The 18579-nt window shown below is 40.2% G+C and overlaps 1 protein-coding gene across 3 annotated transcripts in view; it reads left to right on the top strand.

Annotated features, from left to right (window-relative positions):
- Positions 1-18579, top strand: part of dph6 (diphthamine biosynthesis 6) — a 71158-nt gene that overhangs the window by 18883 nt on the left and 33696 nt on the right. For 2 of the 3 annotated variants that reach the window (XM_083545639.1, XM_083545641.1), the window contains exons 4-12: positions 1265-1338; positions 2032-2150; positions 10507-10568; positions 10880-10974; positions 11053-11146; positions 14316-14496; positions 15691-15816; positions 17343-17472; positions 17645-17819. In XM_083545639.1, coding sequence (XP_083401765.1) covers positions 1265-1338; positions 2032-2150; positions 10507-10568; positions 10880-10974; positions 11053-11146; positions 14316-14496; positions 15691-15816; positions 17343-17472; positions 17645-17819 — 1056 coding nt within the window. The remainder of the gene's footprint in view (positions 1-1264; positions 1339-2031; positions 2151-10506; positions 10569-10879; positions 10975-11052; positions 11147-14315; positions 14497-15690; positions 15817-17342; positions 17473-17644; positions 17820-18579) is intronic. The other variant, XM_083545640.1, reaches the window with a different exon arrangement.

Here is an 18579-nt window from a genome sequence, read left to right as displayed (position 1 = left end):
CTACTGTCTGCTTTTGATGTCATACTTCCTGCTTTTGTGATTGACAGCCAGGCGTTCCAGCGTGTGTTTTTTGTTCATGCACGGAACCTCACCAACCTTACATTTGAATAGGAATCATTTTATTTAACACTTTTTTTTTAAATATTTTATGCATTCAAATATCTGTAAGGATTAGTAGTCAGGCTACACTTTGGCTTTTGTGTTTCATAAACTGTATAATGAAGCTGTGCTGCCTTCAAAAGCACATTTCTTAGGCACAATGTTTAGTTTGTTGGACATGTTTTCTTGTTGGTTTGTTTATTGTTCAGTGCAAAACTCCTTTCCCTTTAAATTAAGAAAATTTTAAAAAGGTTTGTATTATATATAATTATATATAGTACAAATACAAAAATATATTATATATTCTCAGATGCTTCTTCAAATTGTATCTAAATGCGATATGTCTTTGTACAGCACATATGTCCAAACTGTATTTTTTGCTGCACTATATTGGACAACAGTAGTGAGACACCTGACTTTTTCAATCATATGTGGTTCTTCCCCAAACTGTTACAATGAAGGCACACAATAGTATCGTACGATTATCCATTTGGAAGCATTTGCTTGAACTAGGAGATTGTGCACAAGGCCAGCTTCATGAAGATATGGGTTACATGGTTTGGAGTGAAGTTCTTCAGTGGCCTGCTATAGAAGTCTGACTTTAACCCTATTGAACATCTTTGGGAAGAATGTGAATGCTGACTGAACCCCAGGCCTCCTCAGCACACCCACATCAGTCCATGACTTTACTTATGCACTTATTGGTGAATGAGCACAAATCTGTACAAGAATTCTCAAAGAATTAGTGGAACATCTTACTAGAAGTGTGGAGGTTATTATAACAGCAAATGGGGACGAAATGTGGATCAAAAAGGTCAAAAAGCACATACAAATATTATGGTCAAACTTTGGTCCATATGATGTATATCTTTTATAAGTCTGGATTTTATATAGCACATTTTGTATGATTCTCGAACTGTTTTTATTCAACTCACCAACTCTCAGAATCTATACACCACCTTTTGGTGTGTTTCCAAAGAATTTTTAAGTAAATTTGCATTATTTTTTGAAATTCTTTACTTTAATTTCGAGCAGAAATGATTTCCCAGTAGATAACTAGTGCTGCTGGTTAGCCAAATACCACAGATGTAAATGGCATTATATGTCATATATACCATATTTAATATGCTTATTTTTTTTATATCTCTGTATGTATGTTGCTCAGGAAAAGGAGCATGTTGAAGCTGTTTCAGTAGGAGCCGTTCTGTCTGACTACCAGCGAGTTCGGGTGGAAAATGTGTAAGTGAACCGCATCTGATTTCATCCATTTTCGCTCCTGAACCTGCCGCATCATGTGTACTCTCATTAGTGACTTAAGCAAACGACTTTGCATGTGATGAAATCTGATGAGGGATCAGTAGCTGGAGATAATCAGTGTCAATATACATTTCTTCTAGCTCTACCCCTAGACTTTGTCACAGCAAGACCTGTCACCCTGCTCTCTCTCTCTCTCTCTCTCTCTCTCTCTCTCTCTCTCTCTCTCTCTCTCTCTCTCTCTCTCTCTCTCTCTCTTTGTATCATAGCTCTGTCAATCAGCCATTGTTTCTGCGCTTACTTCCTCAGGGTAAACAGACTGCTCTGTAGCTGTGAGCTCAGGTTACCTAACCTGTCTCCATTCCTGAGAGGAAGGACGCCATGAGGGCGGCTGTGTTCCTCTAATTGCACTCTTAACTCTCACTCTGGCCTTGCTGCCATTCAAGGGGCGTCCATGTATGTGCTACATGAGCAAGGCAGTGGCACGCTGCCCGGGCGAAGAAAAAGTGCTAATTGCCTTTGAAGTAGTTTAGTTTGTCATGGGTTCCTCCCCAAACGGATCTCACTTTTCTCATGTCGCTGCCATTCTGTCTCCGCTGATTAATCTTCTAATGTTTTTTTGTTTTTTGGTTTGTTTGTCTTTCTGTTGTGTCTGTTTCGTTCTCTGTCGTGATGCAGGTGCTCCAGGTTGCAGCTGCAGCCCCTGGCGTATTTGTGGCGCCGAGAACAGGCTGATCTGCTCAGCGAAATGATCACCTCAGGCCTCCAGGCTGTGCTCATCAAGGTGGCCGCGTACGGTGGGTGACTAACTGCGGCTCAAAAACTGCAGGGCTGTGGCACAGGTCCTGAGTCTGCTCGAATAATCAGTCAGAGCTCAGCAGAAGCATTGATGTGTTAGCCAGGAAGGAAAGCAGTGATGTGAACCACATTGGGAGGAGATAAGAAGCAAATACTTGCCAGCTGATGCACAATCAGAGATGAAATAGATGATCATTAATGAAAACCCTTAGTAATTGTGTGTGTGTGTGTGTGTGTGTGTGTGTGTGTGTGTGTGTGTGTGTGTGTGTGTGTGTGTGTGTGTGTTGTGTATTTTTGGAGAGACTTGGAGCACATACCTCAGAGCACTCAGGGCGTGTAGTTAAAGATTAAAATCTTGTATGTCTCATTTAAGCTGTTAAATGACAGGGTGATGGAGGCAAGGTTAGTGTCTTGTCACCTGTTTTCTTGCTCCATGCGCTGCCTTTAGGCGAGATCCATATCAGGTTGCTGACTAAGAATTGGTGAAAGGAAAAAAAAAAACCCCAACAAAAAAAACTTTTCTGTTGCAGCTAGTTTTTGGTTCGAGGGTGTTACGTGTATCTCTTGACAGGGGAAATGATGGATGATAATTAGGTTGCAAATAGTTCTTTTATTTTCGAGCTACTTGTAGCCATAAATCACGATCACCACAATGTTTACGTGCACTTATGAGCCCATTGTCACTTTCTCTTAGTCGCGAATTGAAAAGGCATACGAGCACAACGTCAATCTCTATTTCCCGACCCGTATTTCATTTAAGCTTCACCTACATGATTTACATTTCAAACACACTATTAATGTGACCAAAGGTATAGTAAGTGTAGGTATAGCTACTGTATTAAAACTTTTTCAGTCATTTGGGTCCAGGCAGGGCAGAGCTAATATTACTTTTAGCAGTAAAGCACGCCATTCACCTGTTTGTAATCCTCCACCTGACATCACAGAGGTCGATGAGGTTATTGCTTCAATTTTATTTTATTTTTTTTACTATCTATAATCGGCATCTCTAAAAGTGGATAAATCTTTGTTTTAATACATGTGTCGTGATTCAACCTTCCGGCGTGAACTCAAAAGTAAGGGCTGGAGGGAGGTTGTTATGCTGATGAGATTGTTTAGGTTTTGCTCCTGAGCACAAAGGCTCTTTGTGTGTGTGTGTGTGTGTGTGTGCGAGTGTGTGTGTTTGCGGGAATGTCGAAATCACCCAACACAAGAAGCTTTCCAAACTCAGCCCCAAGCCACACACACACACACATACACATGCCCTCCTCACCTTACTCTCTGAAAAAAACAGGCTTCTAAAAGCAGATTCCCTGCATTTCTGGAAGCTCATAATTAGAAAGGAAAACTAGCATAACCGACTTTGTGTGAGTTCTCACATCGGCTGCAGGTAGATGAGTGAGATGTTTTCAGCTCCCGACTCGTCACCCGGCCTCCGGGCGTCTGTAATTACAAATGAGAGAGAGAGAGAGAGAGAGAGAGAGAAATGGTCTAGCAGTGCCGCGGGGCCATCAGGCCTTGCTGCTATAATTGTAGCTTTCATCGGAGCGTGCTGAAGCAGCTGGGCGTGTTGTGTGCGGATATCAGGTGACAGAAAGGCGTTCTGCACTACACTCAGACCACAGATAGAAATAAAGCTTCCTCCTTGCGACCGATGGTGGGAAGCGAAACGGCAATCGACTTGTGACGGCGGTGTCGAACGTGGGCTCCTCCGTAAAAGCAGCCAGTGGTCCAGGTCACAAGCTAATCATAACACGCATTAAGAACCATTTGCACGCTGTAGGAAGACTCTGACTTCTGCCTGATACTTTCTGAGAACGCTCCCCATACACAGCACCAGCACGCGATTGGAAAACCTGTCGACGCATTGACGGCTCGTCTCTGCTCGTAATCAGCAGCCATGCAGATAAACTGCGCCGGCCTTCACACATTTTCACTCCCTGCGCTTTGGGGGGGGGGAATAAATAAATAAATAAAAACCCGCTGGTAATTGGCTTGACAAATTGGCAGCATCAAAACCATCACGTAATTAGTTAATTGCTGGGTTTGTCGAGGTGAAGATTCCCAGATGCTGCGTTGTCTCTGGTAGTTAATTGGACGCGTGCAGCAGAAAGATTTCGCCACGCTTTTTTCTGCCTCCTGATTTAGACATGATCTCAACTGATGCTGCATCGATTTTTTTTTCTTTCTTTTTGTTGGCACATGGCAAAAACACATTTCAGAAAAAAATGCTTATACCATTCAAATAGTTGCACTGGCAGTTTTACACTTTTTTTGCAATTCCTTTGCATTGTTGTGGTACCGACCAAATGTATGCAGAGACCCGCTTTTTCTTGTTAAACATCTTATACAAGATTCATTTTCCTGATGCTGGTATGGTATCCTCCACTGTTCTGGTTAATCCTTACAGTACATTTTAGATTGTGGCTGTGTAGATTTTTGTTTCAGGTACTGATGTCTGTCTGAAGATGAGGCCTGGCATACAGCCGGCATTCTGTTTCATCTCAAAGATGATTAATAAAAATTAGGACATTTACTCCAACTGTAGCAAACTATGTCTTAATTGAGAACGCTTTGTGCACGAAGGGCAATGTTATACTGGAACAAGTGCAGTCTGTTATATCCAGTGAAGGGTAAATCTTAATGCTACAGTATAGAAAGACGTTCAAGACTAGGGGTGTACAATCTTTTGCACCAGTGTGGGTGCAGGTTTTCATTCCAACCAATCAAGGGTCACACCTGATGATGAAAATCATTCAATTTAACAGATAGTATTTTGGTGTGGTGTTGCTGGTTGGACCTTTGTTCTAGACAGCTGAGTGCTTCTAACTTTGCACAAGAAGCTTCAGGTGTCCATCTACACTATATGAACAAATGTGTATGTGGACCTGACCATAAGATTTGTATGTGCACTTTGAACATCTCTTCCACATTTGCTCTTCTAATAACCTCCACTCTTCTGGGAAGATATTCCATTAGATTTTGGAGTGCTCATTCAGCCACAGGTGCGTTAGTAAAGTCAGGTTATGACGTAGGGTGAGGAGACCTGGGGTGCACTCAGCATTGTAATTCTACTCAAAGATGTTTATTAGGGTTGATGTCAGCGCTCTTTAGCAGGTCACTCATAATCTTCCACTCCAACCCATGTAAAAATAGAGCTGGCTTTTAACACACATGAGCATTGAAACAGGTTTGGTTCTCCTAGTTCAAGCGAAGGGAAAATTAATTCTACAACATCCAAAGACACCCTATACAATTGTGTGTCTCTGTGGTTGGAAAAGTCCGGTGTTTTTTTCGATTCTTTTTTTTCCATATAATGTACGTTTGGGTGTATTACATTACATTAAACTGTGTATCTTTTTACATGTACTAGTATTTTAATGTGTATAATTGGGTATTAGAAAACAAGTATTTTTCCGAACGTGCAGAGCTCCGAAAGCGATGCCAGTTGCTATCTAATCAACAAGGATTTTCACGCTGTCATTAATGTGCGAGTGGATCCAGCCAAATTACTCTGAAAAACAGGATCATAATTCGCTGTTGACATTTGTGGGACAAGCAACGGTAAAAAGCAGTGACGAGACAACAATTAAAGTAGCATTAGCTAAGCAAAATGACAGTAAGTGGAGAAGTACACCCTCAGGTTGTTCAAGTTACCCTTGACCCAGGTCACCCAGCTTCGGCTCCTCAGATTCTCAGTAGGACAAGAGAAGGGAGGATTTGTCACGATTTGTCCAGTAATCTTTCAGAAATTGGCGTCAGCACTAAGAATCTGCATTGAGGCCGATGTTGTATTTTAAGCTACGGGTTTTAATTTCGAAAGGTGCGGCTTTCATTGTAACTACTTGCTCTACGTTTTCACGGAAGAGGTTTAAATTAGACTTAACCAGCGGGGATTACGTCCTTTTAGTTCAGCGAGATAAGCATCAGATGAGGTTATAATTGCATGCGTGTTCTTTATTTTATTCATTGGATAAAAAAAAGATTATATCCTTGATGTGTCTGAATTGTATTCATTATGTGTCTGTTATTCCATGCAGAGCCTTTGAATTTCAGATAAGAGCGGCAGCAAATTTTCGTCTTTACCCTAATCTTACCATCTTGTGTCTCTACCTGTTCTCTACCCTCTTACCTAGTTTCTTTCTCTTCCTCTCACTTTCCCTCTCTCTCTCTTTTGCTCTTTATGAGATAGGCTGATGATGGAGTTATTGTTTTCAGTAGCCTTTGAGAGCATTGTTAAAAGGACGAACATGCACCTCCATGCACAAGATGCAGTTTTTTTATTTTTTTATTTTCAAAGCACATTTAACCAAGCTAAAGTCTTACACATCATGGATCCAATTTTCCTCGCTTTTCTTTTTGAAAGTAGGGATTAAATCTGAGCTGTCAGTCTGCAAGCCAGATCTCCAGACAACGTGCGTGCAGCTGATACTCTCCGCTCTGACGCTATCAGGAATCTCGCAGGCTTTCATTTAGTCCTTTATAGCAGTGCAGCAGATTCTTACCAGATTTCGTTTCAATTAAAAAAAATGTCATCAGAGAAGCGGGCGCCTTTGTGAGAAAGGTTAATTATAGCTGCTCGTATTTGTTTGCACTAAACGAAAAATAAGAAAATGATCTGAAGAGATAGAAGTGTATCATATTAACTTTTTCTTTAATGCTTTCGGGCATTTCGGCTCGGACTGGGATTTCATTTTATTTGAATAATATTTACTATTTAATATCAATATTTAATATTTATTATTATCTAAAAAAAATTTATTTATTTTTTTCTTCATTTATTTTACATATGATTTAAATTTATACTGCCTTTATAGATTTATTTTCTTTTTTTTTAATATATAATAAATGAGAGTAAAATTCCGTAAAGTGGAGCTAAAGTTAACCTTGAGTGCTGCCATCAATGTTAAATTATTTTTTTTTTGGTCCAATTTAAATTCCATTTGCTACAGTTTTTCGTTGTCTTCACCCTCTATATTCGCACCATAAAAGTAAAATTGGAGCCTCTTTCACTAGACTTCTGCAAACAGCGATGCTTTAGAGTCCATTTCAGTGCAGCTCAATATGCTGGTTTGAAAGTTCACTGACTTTAATTGCTGTTTTATAGGCTCCTGGCTGAAAGCCTTTTAGAGCCAGGCCGTTTCTTTTGGGTTTCACTGGAGTGCTGTCTGTCTGAAGTGCACTGAGGCTGCGGTGCTGGCAGATGAATTGAAGTGGGCTTATTTGCGTTTAATGTGGCATAATGGGCTGAGGTAATTGGCTTCAGGTCAGGTAATAACAGGTACAGGGGAAAACCGTGCGAACCTCACATGAAGGAACCAGAAGAATGGAGATATATACACTAGATCACCGAGCACATTAGCCTGACTTTGTCTGATTGGCATTTACAGCGTGTTCATTGAACTTTAACGTAATTGTACAGCAGTTATTCCCGATATCATTTTTTTTTACTTTTTTTTTTCTTTTTGGTATGTGTTGGTCAGTTCTTGCCAAACTTTAAGATTTCAGCAGGAATATTCAGAGCCCCATCTGGATGATTAGAGCACAAATAAAATGTTCCAAATGTTTAGTTTATAAAGGGTCAAATAGCTAACATGACTGATTTATGTCAACAGTCGCTTTTTTGTGTTTATCCAGTAATCATTACGAGTTTACACAGTCACAGTTTAAACTACGAGGTGGTATAAAAAAGGGCCACGTGCGTTACCACTTTTGCGATTTCATCATAGACAGTTAGTTAGAACAAAGATCACACGTGAAATTCTGCATCAAACAGGGCAAATCTGCCACAAAGACATTTTAAACGACATAAGGCGGTGCGGCAACAAGTCGTTTGAGGTGTTTCCAGTGGCACGCACGAAAACACTCGTAAATAGCTGAAGAACATCACTGGAAGACGACGTGAGATCAGGAAGACCTTCAACGAGCTCAACCCCCGAAAATGTCGAAACTATTCACTAACTTGCGTATGATTATCGACGGAGAACAATCCACATGATTTCATTTCCGCATTCACCAGATTTGGCTCCTGTGGGCTTTGCCCTCTTTCCGAAGCTCAAAGGCCGTAATTTTGACACATACTTAAACACGCAACGATTTCCAAGACACATTCCAGAAGTGGCGGGAACGCTGGGAGCGCTGTATTGCTGTGCAATACAATACAGTACTTTTCTTGTAAACAGAGTCAGTCTCAAAACTTTTTTTGATACCACCTCAAAGTTATGGTGTGTTTTAAACTGGCAGTTAACAATGTTATTCATGACGAGTGCCATCTATCACTGTCAATTAGTTAATCATAAGGGGTAAACACAATGCCAATTATATGACAATCTGTGACAACGCTTCTCTATCCAAGCTTATTTCTTTAGTCATTTAGATAGACTTTGGTCAGTTGAGCTAAATATTTATATTAATATCAGCTAAATATTTCAAATAAATGGATGTGATTGGATGAACAGCAACAAAGGTCTGCTTCAGAAGTTGTGTTGGTTTGTGTTTAAAATTGGACTAGAGCTCTGCTGAAATATTTTTGTATGCTCGTTTCGGTCATTGTTGATAACTTTGGTTCTATTATAATTCTATGGAAAATTGCAGGTTAATCGTTGATAAAGACTTTGGTTTATCCAGTTTATTTTTGGTATTTTGCAATTCCTTGTGCTGTGAGTGAGCATCATGACATCATTGCATTCACAAAATACAAAGCCATATCAGTTTCCTATCCGAGCTCAGAAACCTCTCATTTCTCAGTATTGGACGTTATGAAGTGATTTGCAGCTGTTTATTAAAATTTAGTGTGGCATCACAAAGAGGTCAATAAAAAGGGAAAAGTCATAACAAAGTGGAGAATGAGTTGAACTTTGAGACCACCAAGTGAGGATATTGGGAATTGGAACCCTCTTGGGGAAAACCGCAGTGGTTGCGTTATCTGTTCAACTGCATTACTGTCAATTACTTCACCCCCGTATTAAAGTGCCTTTTAAATCGCATTAGTAGCAGTGAATATCATTGAATCTCGCGTCATGTTTTATTTAAGGCAACGATCTTAATGAACATATAAAAGAAAAGCCACCCCGCGTAGCAAAATGAAGCCAATCATCGAAACTTGTTAAAAGGGCATGTCTAATTAAAAAGGTTATTGAATTTTAATGGTGTTCCCCTTATTACCTTTGCGCGGGGTTAAGATGAGAGAGGAAGCGGAGATTAGATATTCTCATGCTAATTACGCGCGGAGTGCCTCAGGGGTGCGTTAGAGGACCCTACTCCTTTTCCCCTGTTGGCGCTCCACTGTTTTCCTGCAGCGCCGCAGCGTTTTAGAGTGTTTTGAAGGTTCAACTTCGAAATTGGCCTGCGCTAATGCGAGCGTCTCTCCTAGAGCGTGCGGTGTGACCTCGCAGCACGGAGGCGTCATCATCCCCCTCTGTGCACTTCGGTTTGCTCTAATGTAATGTTCAGCTTGGAGAGACAATCTTTTTTTTTCTGAAACGTTTGTAAATCTGTGAACCATACATACTCTGAGCTTTCTGTGAAACTCATTAGGACGAGGTATTGTACTGCTTTGTGTGTTTCTGTGCAGATGACTTGCATAGCTGTTTGCGCTTTGATGGCAGTGCTTTAGCCGGGTTGCGGTTTCCTGGGCAGTAGGTATTGGCGTGAAGTGGCATATGCGTTTGTTTATCGGTCCGGAGGACTTGTTTATAACGAACGGGAGATGAGAACCAGGCTGTATGGTTGCACGCTGAACACATGAGCTGGACAGAGTGTCTCGAGTCAAAAAACAGATAGTCAGTGGTTCTAATTTAACGCCACAGCATCAGGTTAACACTCTGAGGTCACAAGTATGTTGGATGAAAAGCTGCCGGTTAAACCGCGCAGCAGAGCAGCATCAAAACTTCTGTGATTTCATTTGAGAAGTATTTAAGCCTGTCGATGCCCTGATCATTCTACTTTTTGCTGTTCGGCTGTTTATTGATCCCATGTGTGATCCCTGACTCATTTGCCTGTGCCATATTGAAGGAGGGAGGGGGAAATACAAATAAACAGGATTTCTCCCCGATTACGCTCACAGAGGAACCAGGCTGCGCTCCACTTCTCGGGCGAGATTGAAAGCCCTTAACCTTACCCAGAGAGATCTGTGTACACAATTTGCAAAGTCAAATAAATAGTAGCTGGAGCCAAGTTGTGTGTGTGTGTGTGTGTGTGTGTGTGTGTGTGTGTGTGTGTGTGTGTGTGTGTGTTTTGTATATGAGAGAGCATAGTAGAGACAGGCCGTGAGAGTGAGAAACAGACAGAGTCGACCCAAGCGTTTTCTTGCTGTCATTTTTAATCACTGTGCTTTGTCTCTGATCTGTGTGTTGGCAGGTCTGAATCCTGGAACACATTTAGGAAAGACTCTGGCTGAGATGGAACCCTATCTGCATCAGGTCAGCGCCTGCGCACACACACACACATATATACATATATGTATATATATATATATATATATATATATATATATATATATATATATATATATATATATATATATATATATATATATACACATACAGTCATGCACAGATATTTACATAACCGATAAAACGAGGTTTATCATGTTGATTTTACATGCGTTGGTTTTCACTTCCTGTTTTTAGCACTGGGGTGTAATGAAATTTGCAGTATTTTCAATCCTGGTCGATTTCGTTATGCGATATTTTGAGATAACGGCTGATTATTTACACTGTACTTTTGACAGCTTTCGAAGAAGTACGGGGTGCATATCTGCGGCGAAGGTGGCGAGTACGAGACCTTCACTGCTGACTGCCCTCTCTTCAAGAAAAGAATAGTCATGTGAGCCCCACACAACAACGCACATCCATTTAAATGAAATGTGTATCCAGCGTCGTGCTAAAGTGCATGTTGTTGCAGCGATGCAATGGAGACGATCATGCATTCAGACGATGCCTTCGCGCCTGTCGCATACCTGCGCTTTACACAGATGCACACAGAGGACAAACCGAACGTGAGTGATGACTTCCTCTAGTGACCCTCAAAGCAGGTTTCATGAAGCTAATCTTCTTACAGCAGTGAAAATCACAAAAAAATTGCTTCATCAGACTTTTTAATTTTAGACTTTTATTTTAAACATTGATCCTGAACCTTATATATCCTGTTCAATGCAGAACCAAAACTCCTGTGGGGTGGAGTCAGGCATGATCTGCCTCCTCCTACCTAGGAACCTACATGCTTGAAAATTGTGTGTTTACTGTGGTATTTAGTTTATTCAGCTTGGATTTTTTGTTTTTCTGTAAGGATAAATTTGAAATATCTGGAATCAAAATTCTTTGGCTCCAATAAATAGCCCAAATTTTATTTTATTTTTATAAGTTTAACTAGAGTTTGATTATTAACATGTGTTTTGAGGTGTATTTTAGAATATACACCGAACATTGTGTCCACCCGTCTTATATTGTGTTGGTCCCTCTTTTGCTGCTAAAACAGTCCTGACTCGTCGAGGATTAACAGCATTAACAACTTCAGCAATTTGAGCTACAGGAGCTTGTCTGTTGTATCAGACCACAGGGTTCAGCCTTTGCTTCTCCACATGCATCAATGAGCCCTGGCCTCTCATGACCCTGTTGCTGGTTCACCGCTGTTCCTTCCTTGGAGCACTTTTGATAGATACTGACCACTACAAACTGAGGAAATCATACAAGAGCTGCAGTATTGGAGATGTTCTGACACAGCCATCACAATTTGGCCCTTGTCAAACTCGCTCAAATTCTTACGCTTGCCCATTTTTCCTGCTTCGAAAACTTCAACTTTAAGGACAAAATATTCACTCGCTGCCTAATATATTCCTACCACTAACAGGTGCCATGATGAAGAGATAATCAGTGTTATTCACCGTTCATAATGGTATAATATCATAATGTTATTCCTGGTCGGTGTAATTTGTAATGAGAATGTATGTTTTATACTGTAAGACTGAATGTTTGACAGTGTTAGTGATGAACAGTAATTGCAGTATTTAACAGAATATATAATGGGATAATTTCCTCTGACAAATAAAAAAAATATATATATTTCTATTAAGATCGTTAAACACATTTTGCATATTGTCCTTGAAACATGCAGCAAATCAGGTCCAGAACTGGTGTGAGATTTGCGAGAAGTTGTTCAAAGCCTTCCAAGAGATTCAAACACTTTTGACGCACTAATGAGAACTAACTCCAGAGGCACTTTTTCATTTTCTTTTCGTTCTTTTATGCCTTCTCTACTGTGTCTCCAAAACTACCTACTTTGACATATGCAATATTTACTCCAGCCTAAAATTAGACCCGGTGCAACACGCTCGTCTGCTCAGATGAAGACACCGACATGGAAGGCTCAGCTCGGTGGCTCCATGCAGCTTGCTGTTACAAGGAAACTAAGTGAGGCAGAGTGGAAACTGGATGTACATTTCGTACTGTAAAAAAAAAAAAAAAAAAAAAGCCAAAAAAAAGTTCTGGTTGTAGAGTCTCTATTGCAGTGTGAGGGAAGGAACTGGTGGATTTGGGGTCCAATTTTGTGGTTTGATTTTCTCTTTTCAAAGGCTTTGTTTGGGAAATCTGTACAGGCTGCGTGCTGTTTCATTTGCTGGAAAGGAATGCAAATTTCCTTATCCACAAATGCGAAGCCAAAGCTATTTAGCGTTCTTACTCGAATGTATGCCATGTTTCAGTAATATCAGTTTATTCAAATTTAATTTGAAGACACGTAAAAAAAAAAAAAAACCTAGACACAGTACCTCCAGAATGATTTGAAATCATTTTCCTTTGAATACATAAAATGGATTCATTGTTGGATACTTTTATAGAAAAAAATTCTAAAGAACATTTATTTTTAATATCCAAAATCAGCTCTAGGGTGGTAAGAGCATCACCTCAGAGCAGCCTGTCATTATTTATTTTGCTATAACAATGCACCACATTGTATTTTATTCTATACAGGCTGTAACAGATGACAGTTTATGATGTATAAAGCTTTCAAGCGAAACAAACGCACTAAGGATTATCCAAAACTAAATCCAGGCCAGTGCCAGCTTTTGCTATCTTGTCTCATGTCCTGCACCAGAGAGTGTAGTATCCTTATCAGTGGTGTAAACAAGAGAGGTTAGTGGTTTTACACACTTCATAAAGCCGTGTATAGAGATCTGACCCGATTAGCAGTGATGCACCATAGTGAGATTGATTGTCTCGAAATACGATTATGGAATAACACTGTTTGGGCCTTTAGTGTTTGGTGATTTCATTTTGTTTTTGTTTTTTCTCATCTAGAATGTAGGAGTTTTATATGAATTTGATAATTGAGTAGAACAATCATTGAAGAAAGGGATTGTGGTCAAAATGCCAACCCTCTGGCTTTTCACTGAAATGTTTGTGTACATGTTTTTTTTAGCTTGTAGGAATGGAAAAGAAAAATGTTGGAGGCTAGTTTTAGATACAAAAAATATATAATAAAAAAAAGCTAACCTGCAAGGGTGGCTCCACCAGCGCAGAGCTGGGAGATTGCAGGCTGGGTCCAGAGGAGTCGGAAGCACTCTGGATCAGCCTGACAGATTCACACTGACACCATGCTCTGGAGGAAAGAACAGCGGCCCGGGAGGAGGAGGAGAAAGAAGGAAGGACACTGGGGGTTGGGGAGGCAGCGTGTGCACTCGGTTAATGCAAGCTCAGAGACGATGGATACAATTAATTTGATTACTATATGGCCAACTGCAGGTGACAGCAGGGGATTACAGAGATATGAAATATTTATTGCTCTGCATTTAGTAGACTTTCGTCAATTATTCCACAAAGGGAGGGTCGAACGTTTTCTCCTCTTGTTTGCAAGAGAAAAGAATGCTGATGTCTGAAAGAAAGTGGATTTTTATTTTTTTTTCTGTTCGTTTAAGTGACAGCTGAAGTGCATTTAAGGCATCAAAAGAGCAAGCCGTCATCTATTCCTCATGAATAAGCTCGTTTTTAAAGCATATTTAAGTTTCATGTTCATTCACCTTCTGGTTATTTGTATCTAGGCATGTCATAAAAAAAAGAGTGACACTTGCATTGCACATGCAGGGTTATTGAAAAACTAATTACATAGGCATGGAGGTTCACTGTGTTTGCCTGCTTTCTGCCTGATTTATTCCTGTTTGGACTCTGTTGCAGGGCTCCACAGAGAGCGTGCTGCCCCTCGCTAGCTGTCCTTGCCAGAGTGCCATTGACATGATGACTGAGGAGACGGTCTATGCGGATAAAGCCCACGACGTACAAGAAGAATTTGCATCAAATGGTGACCTTAGCTGTCACACCGAGACGTGTGCATGTTGTGTGTGCCATGTGCTTCAGGGTATAGACATGGGCTGGGTTTGGGTTTTATGTGCATCACGTTTGATTACGGTTATTTCTTTGCTTTCCCAGATAACAATCATTTCACGAGGATCTTTACCACGCTTAAATATGCAGTGATGTAAAACTGAACTGCGAATAATACAGTGACTAATCTTAATCCTATTCATCTGAGTTTAAATCCATAAATGGAATTTATGTAGGTGCGGATGTGGAAGATAATGGCTCAAATTGAATTTGTTTTTGCTCAGGGTTTTTGCGGGCTCTTAAAAAGTCCAACATTTAAAAATCTCAATTTTAGGCGTTAAAAAGTCTTCAATTCGCTTTTCTAGGTCTAAAATCATTTTAAACAGGTCATAATTTTCCGACTTCTGTGTAACGCCGCCTCTAATGCTCATTGAAATGCTCCCGGATAGCATCATTGCGTAGCATCATTTTTTTTCCCCCCATTGCATCGTATTGCAGTGAACCACATGGTGGCGAATCGAATCAAAATTGGATAAGTCTTAGATTATGTAGAGCAGTGGTTCCCAACCCCCGGGCTGCGGACCAGCACCGGTCCGTTAGTCACCTTAAAGGTCGGTCCGTAAAAATATTTTCTGACATTAAACCAGTCCATGAAAATGTTTTCTGACATTAATCCGGTCCGTGGCACAAAAAAGGTTGGGGACCACTGATGTAGAGCTCATGAGACGTAACACATTGTAATGATAGAAAAATTCTTCGCTATAACTAGCACATTAGTGTAAATCTGTGAATTAAATTAATTTAAAGAGAGAGCAGAAAATCGAGGGAACGACTGTTTATACCTGCTATAAATAAAACATTGTCGTCGATGACAAATTGATGTGGTGTTTGAAAAAAAAGAACGTAGCTCAACGTGGAGCAGAGGTACTTTCAAAGCTGATAGCTGTTAGACAAAAATCTGTGCTTTCTGATTCTGTGCTTTCAGATTTGAGAAGCAACAGCTAAAGTTATCACTCATTGCAATCACACAGACACTACTGGTGCACTATATAGAAGTTTAGATGAAGAAGTGAATGATAGTGATATTTGCAGCGCATGCAGTGTGCAACACTGTTTTCATTTGTGTTTGCGCTTATATTGTTTAGATCAAGGAGGAATGTGCATGTGTCCCATAGAATTGTTTAACCGTAAAGCCTGTTTTATTTATGTTTGTTTGTTGGTTTTGTAGAATGCCAGCTTATGAGCTCAGCCAGAAGTTCTGCCGGTTATCAATGGATCACTGGAATCAGCGGTCAATCCTCTGATCATACAAATATCCAGAGCCAGACTGAGCATGCCTTCACCATACTGCAAGGTAACAACCTACAGAGCTCTGGCTCACAGATCCAAACGGTTTTTTCAATTCATTACAATCACTAGCTGTTTTAGTATAAATATAGCACAGGCAAGTGCATTGGTTGTCTCTGCAAATCTGGACTGGCACAGTTAGTGTATTGTCCATTGGAAAAAGGTTGGGATTAGTCTTAGCAGAGGTGAAGTGGAGAGTGAATAAAGGCAAAGAGATGCTGCTGCTTTTGGGCCAATTGCTGAAGTTTTTAGCTTTATTTATTCCTTTATTTTTGGCTTTTTAAAGCACAACTCAACTAGAAACAAATCCACAGACAGCAAATAGTCTTTTTTTGTTCCAAAGTCACTTTCATACATTTTTCTCCTTGTTGTGTTGCAAAATGCGCTTTTAAGAGGTGCATCTGGCCGTAAGTGGCTGCTTTTTATTCACTCGTGCCTTTTAAGCGAGGGTGCGAGCGCAGCGTGTGTCAGGGACCCTGTCCATCACCATGCAAGGATCGCGGGTTCGCCAAACGAGGACAGACACTTCAAATTAAACTAGAAGAATGAAACCAGCGCTTCAAAACACACACACATGCTTACACACACGGGCAAAGAGTGCTTGGGTTGTTTTGCCTGCAGAACTTTTATAGTGCAGGCTTTCATATAAAAAAGACACAAAAAAAAGAAAGAAAGAAAGCATTTTCCCTAAGAGAGGCATAACATGAAAAGCATATTTAATGTTTATCATCGTACATTCCAAACAGCCTTCACAATATTGAGACAATATTAAACAGGTTAATATTTAATGAATGCCTTTGTGTGAGCTCAGTCTGTGAAGTACAGAAAGTGGCTGCAAAGGAAAAAACAAACTGGATGGTCTATGAAATTATTACAGGGATCTGGTCCTTGCCTCAAGACCCAGTTGCAGTCTTTTCTTGTCATCCTATTGTGCAACATAAATCAATATTTAAGGTCTCAAATTTTTTTGTCTTCTTCCATCCTGTGTTTTATAAGACCCACATCAGATTTAAGACATGTAACAGATATTATTTACAATGCAAAATATAAGAATCAGTGTGGCACAAGAAGCATCAGCTCCACAATCCCTGAGTCCATTCTAAGCTCAGGCTAATGTATGCATGGTGTTTTACATTTTTCCTATACTCATGTGGGTTTCCTGCTGCCTCCCAGTTCCCAAAAACATGCTGGTAGGTGGATCGGTGACCTTTTAAATTGCCATAATTGTGAATTAGTGTCTGGGTGTAGATGTACATGGTGCCCTGTGATGGACTGGCATCTAACCCTTATGTATTCTAGCCTTGTGTCCTTTCTTTCCTAGATATTGGCTCTGAATTCACTTTAAACCATGAGCAGGTACTAAAGGAGAGTGGATGATGATGAGGAAGAGGAGGAAATGCTTTTATTCCGAAATATGTTTACAAGGGACTTTCCATAATGTTAACATGCTAACATGGCATCAAAACCTAATAAACAAGCAAACAAATATGATCATGATAATGACGAGTTATTATGGCATGTGTTTGTTGGTAGGTGAATTACAGGAGAAGGGGTGGCAGATGAAGCACATCGTTCTGGTTCACTTGTTTGTAAGAGACATGGAGGACTTTGGGAAAGTGAATGCAGTGTACCGCAAATTCTTCAGCCACTGTCCTCCAGCCAGGTAAGGCTGATTTTCATTCAATTCTGGAATTTGGATTCCTCATTTCAGTGTCAGTGTCTGCTCATTGCTGATGATCACATTCTTCATACTATAACAAAATTATATCACTTCTCAATCTGTCCATCCACTCAACCTATTTGTCTGTTAATCTTGACTTTTCCCCCTTCTTCAGGGTGTGTGTGCAGGCTCGGCTGCCCATGGGTCGGCTCGTGCAGATGGATGTGCTGCTTCATGACTGGTGTGTGGCTCCTGAAGAAGGCAGCTTCCAGCACAGAGACACGCTGCACGTGCAGAGCGTGTCTCATTGGGCGCCTGCGAACATCGGGCCCTACAGCCAGGCTGTGAAGGTAAAACCCTGCTAACTGCTGGTCCATTAACTCCTCACGCACAAGAAACTTGAAAAGGTTCATGACAAAGTACATGTTGTTGTGATGTTGTCCATTCAAGATAACCAAGTCTGAATAATGACTATATTATAACCAATCTTTTTATTTTTTATTTTTGCCCTCACTGAATGTGTTCTCCAGTTTCTGGTTACACCAGAGTTTCAGATCCAAGTTTGAGCTTCAGCTTTTTTCCTCTAGGCTTCGTCATCGATACGCTATCTTCATCATCCATGTGTCTGCTGGCTATAGACTGAGTACAGTGGCATGTCTGTTGCTTTTGTCAGAGGCAGTGAAGTTTGATCTTACTTTGCTTTGATCGTTGGGAGCAATCCCTGTGCTGTTTACTCATTAGGCTAAACATTTTTTTATATGAACTCATTTTTATCTTCTTTTTTTGTTAATAAATGAAATATCTGACCAAAACCCACATATAATTGAATCATAAATAAAGTAATTATTTATCATTAATAAAGTCAGCAAGCAGAATAATTGCATATACAGCATTTCATGTTTTCCTTATACAGAGAGGCTTCCAATTAGTTCATTTATACAACTCATCATTTGAGGGTTGAGGGCCCTGCTCAAGGGCCCAGGAGTGGCATCTTGGTAGGGATGAGATTTGTACTCATGACCTTTTGATACAAAGTCCAACATCTTAAACACTGAGCTACCAATGAGCTCCCTATAGGGGTCTTTAAAAAGTAAAAAGAAAAATCTAAAA

This window comes from Silurus aristotelis (genome assembly GCF_946808225.1).
Source record: "Silurus aristotelis genome assembly, chromosome: 6".
NCBI lineage: Eukaryota > Metazoa > Chordata > Actinopteri > Siluriformes > Siluridae > Silurus > Silurus aristotelis.
Note: the sequence above shows the minus strand (reverse complement) of the source record. Positions and strands in the feature narration are given on the sequence as shown.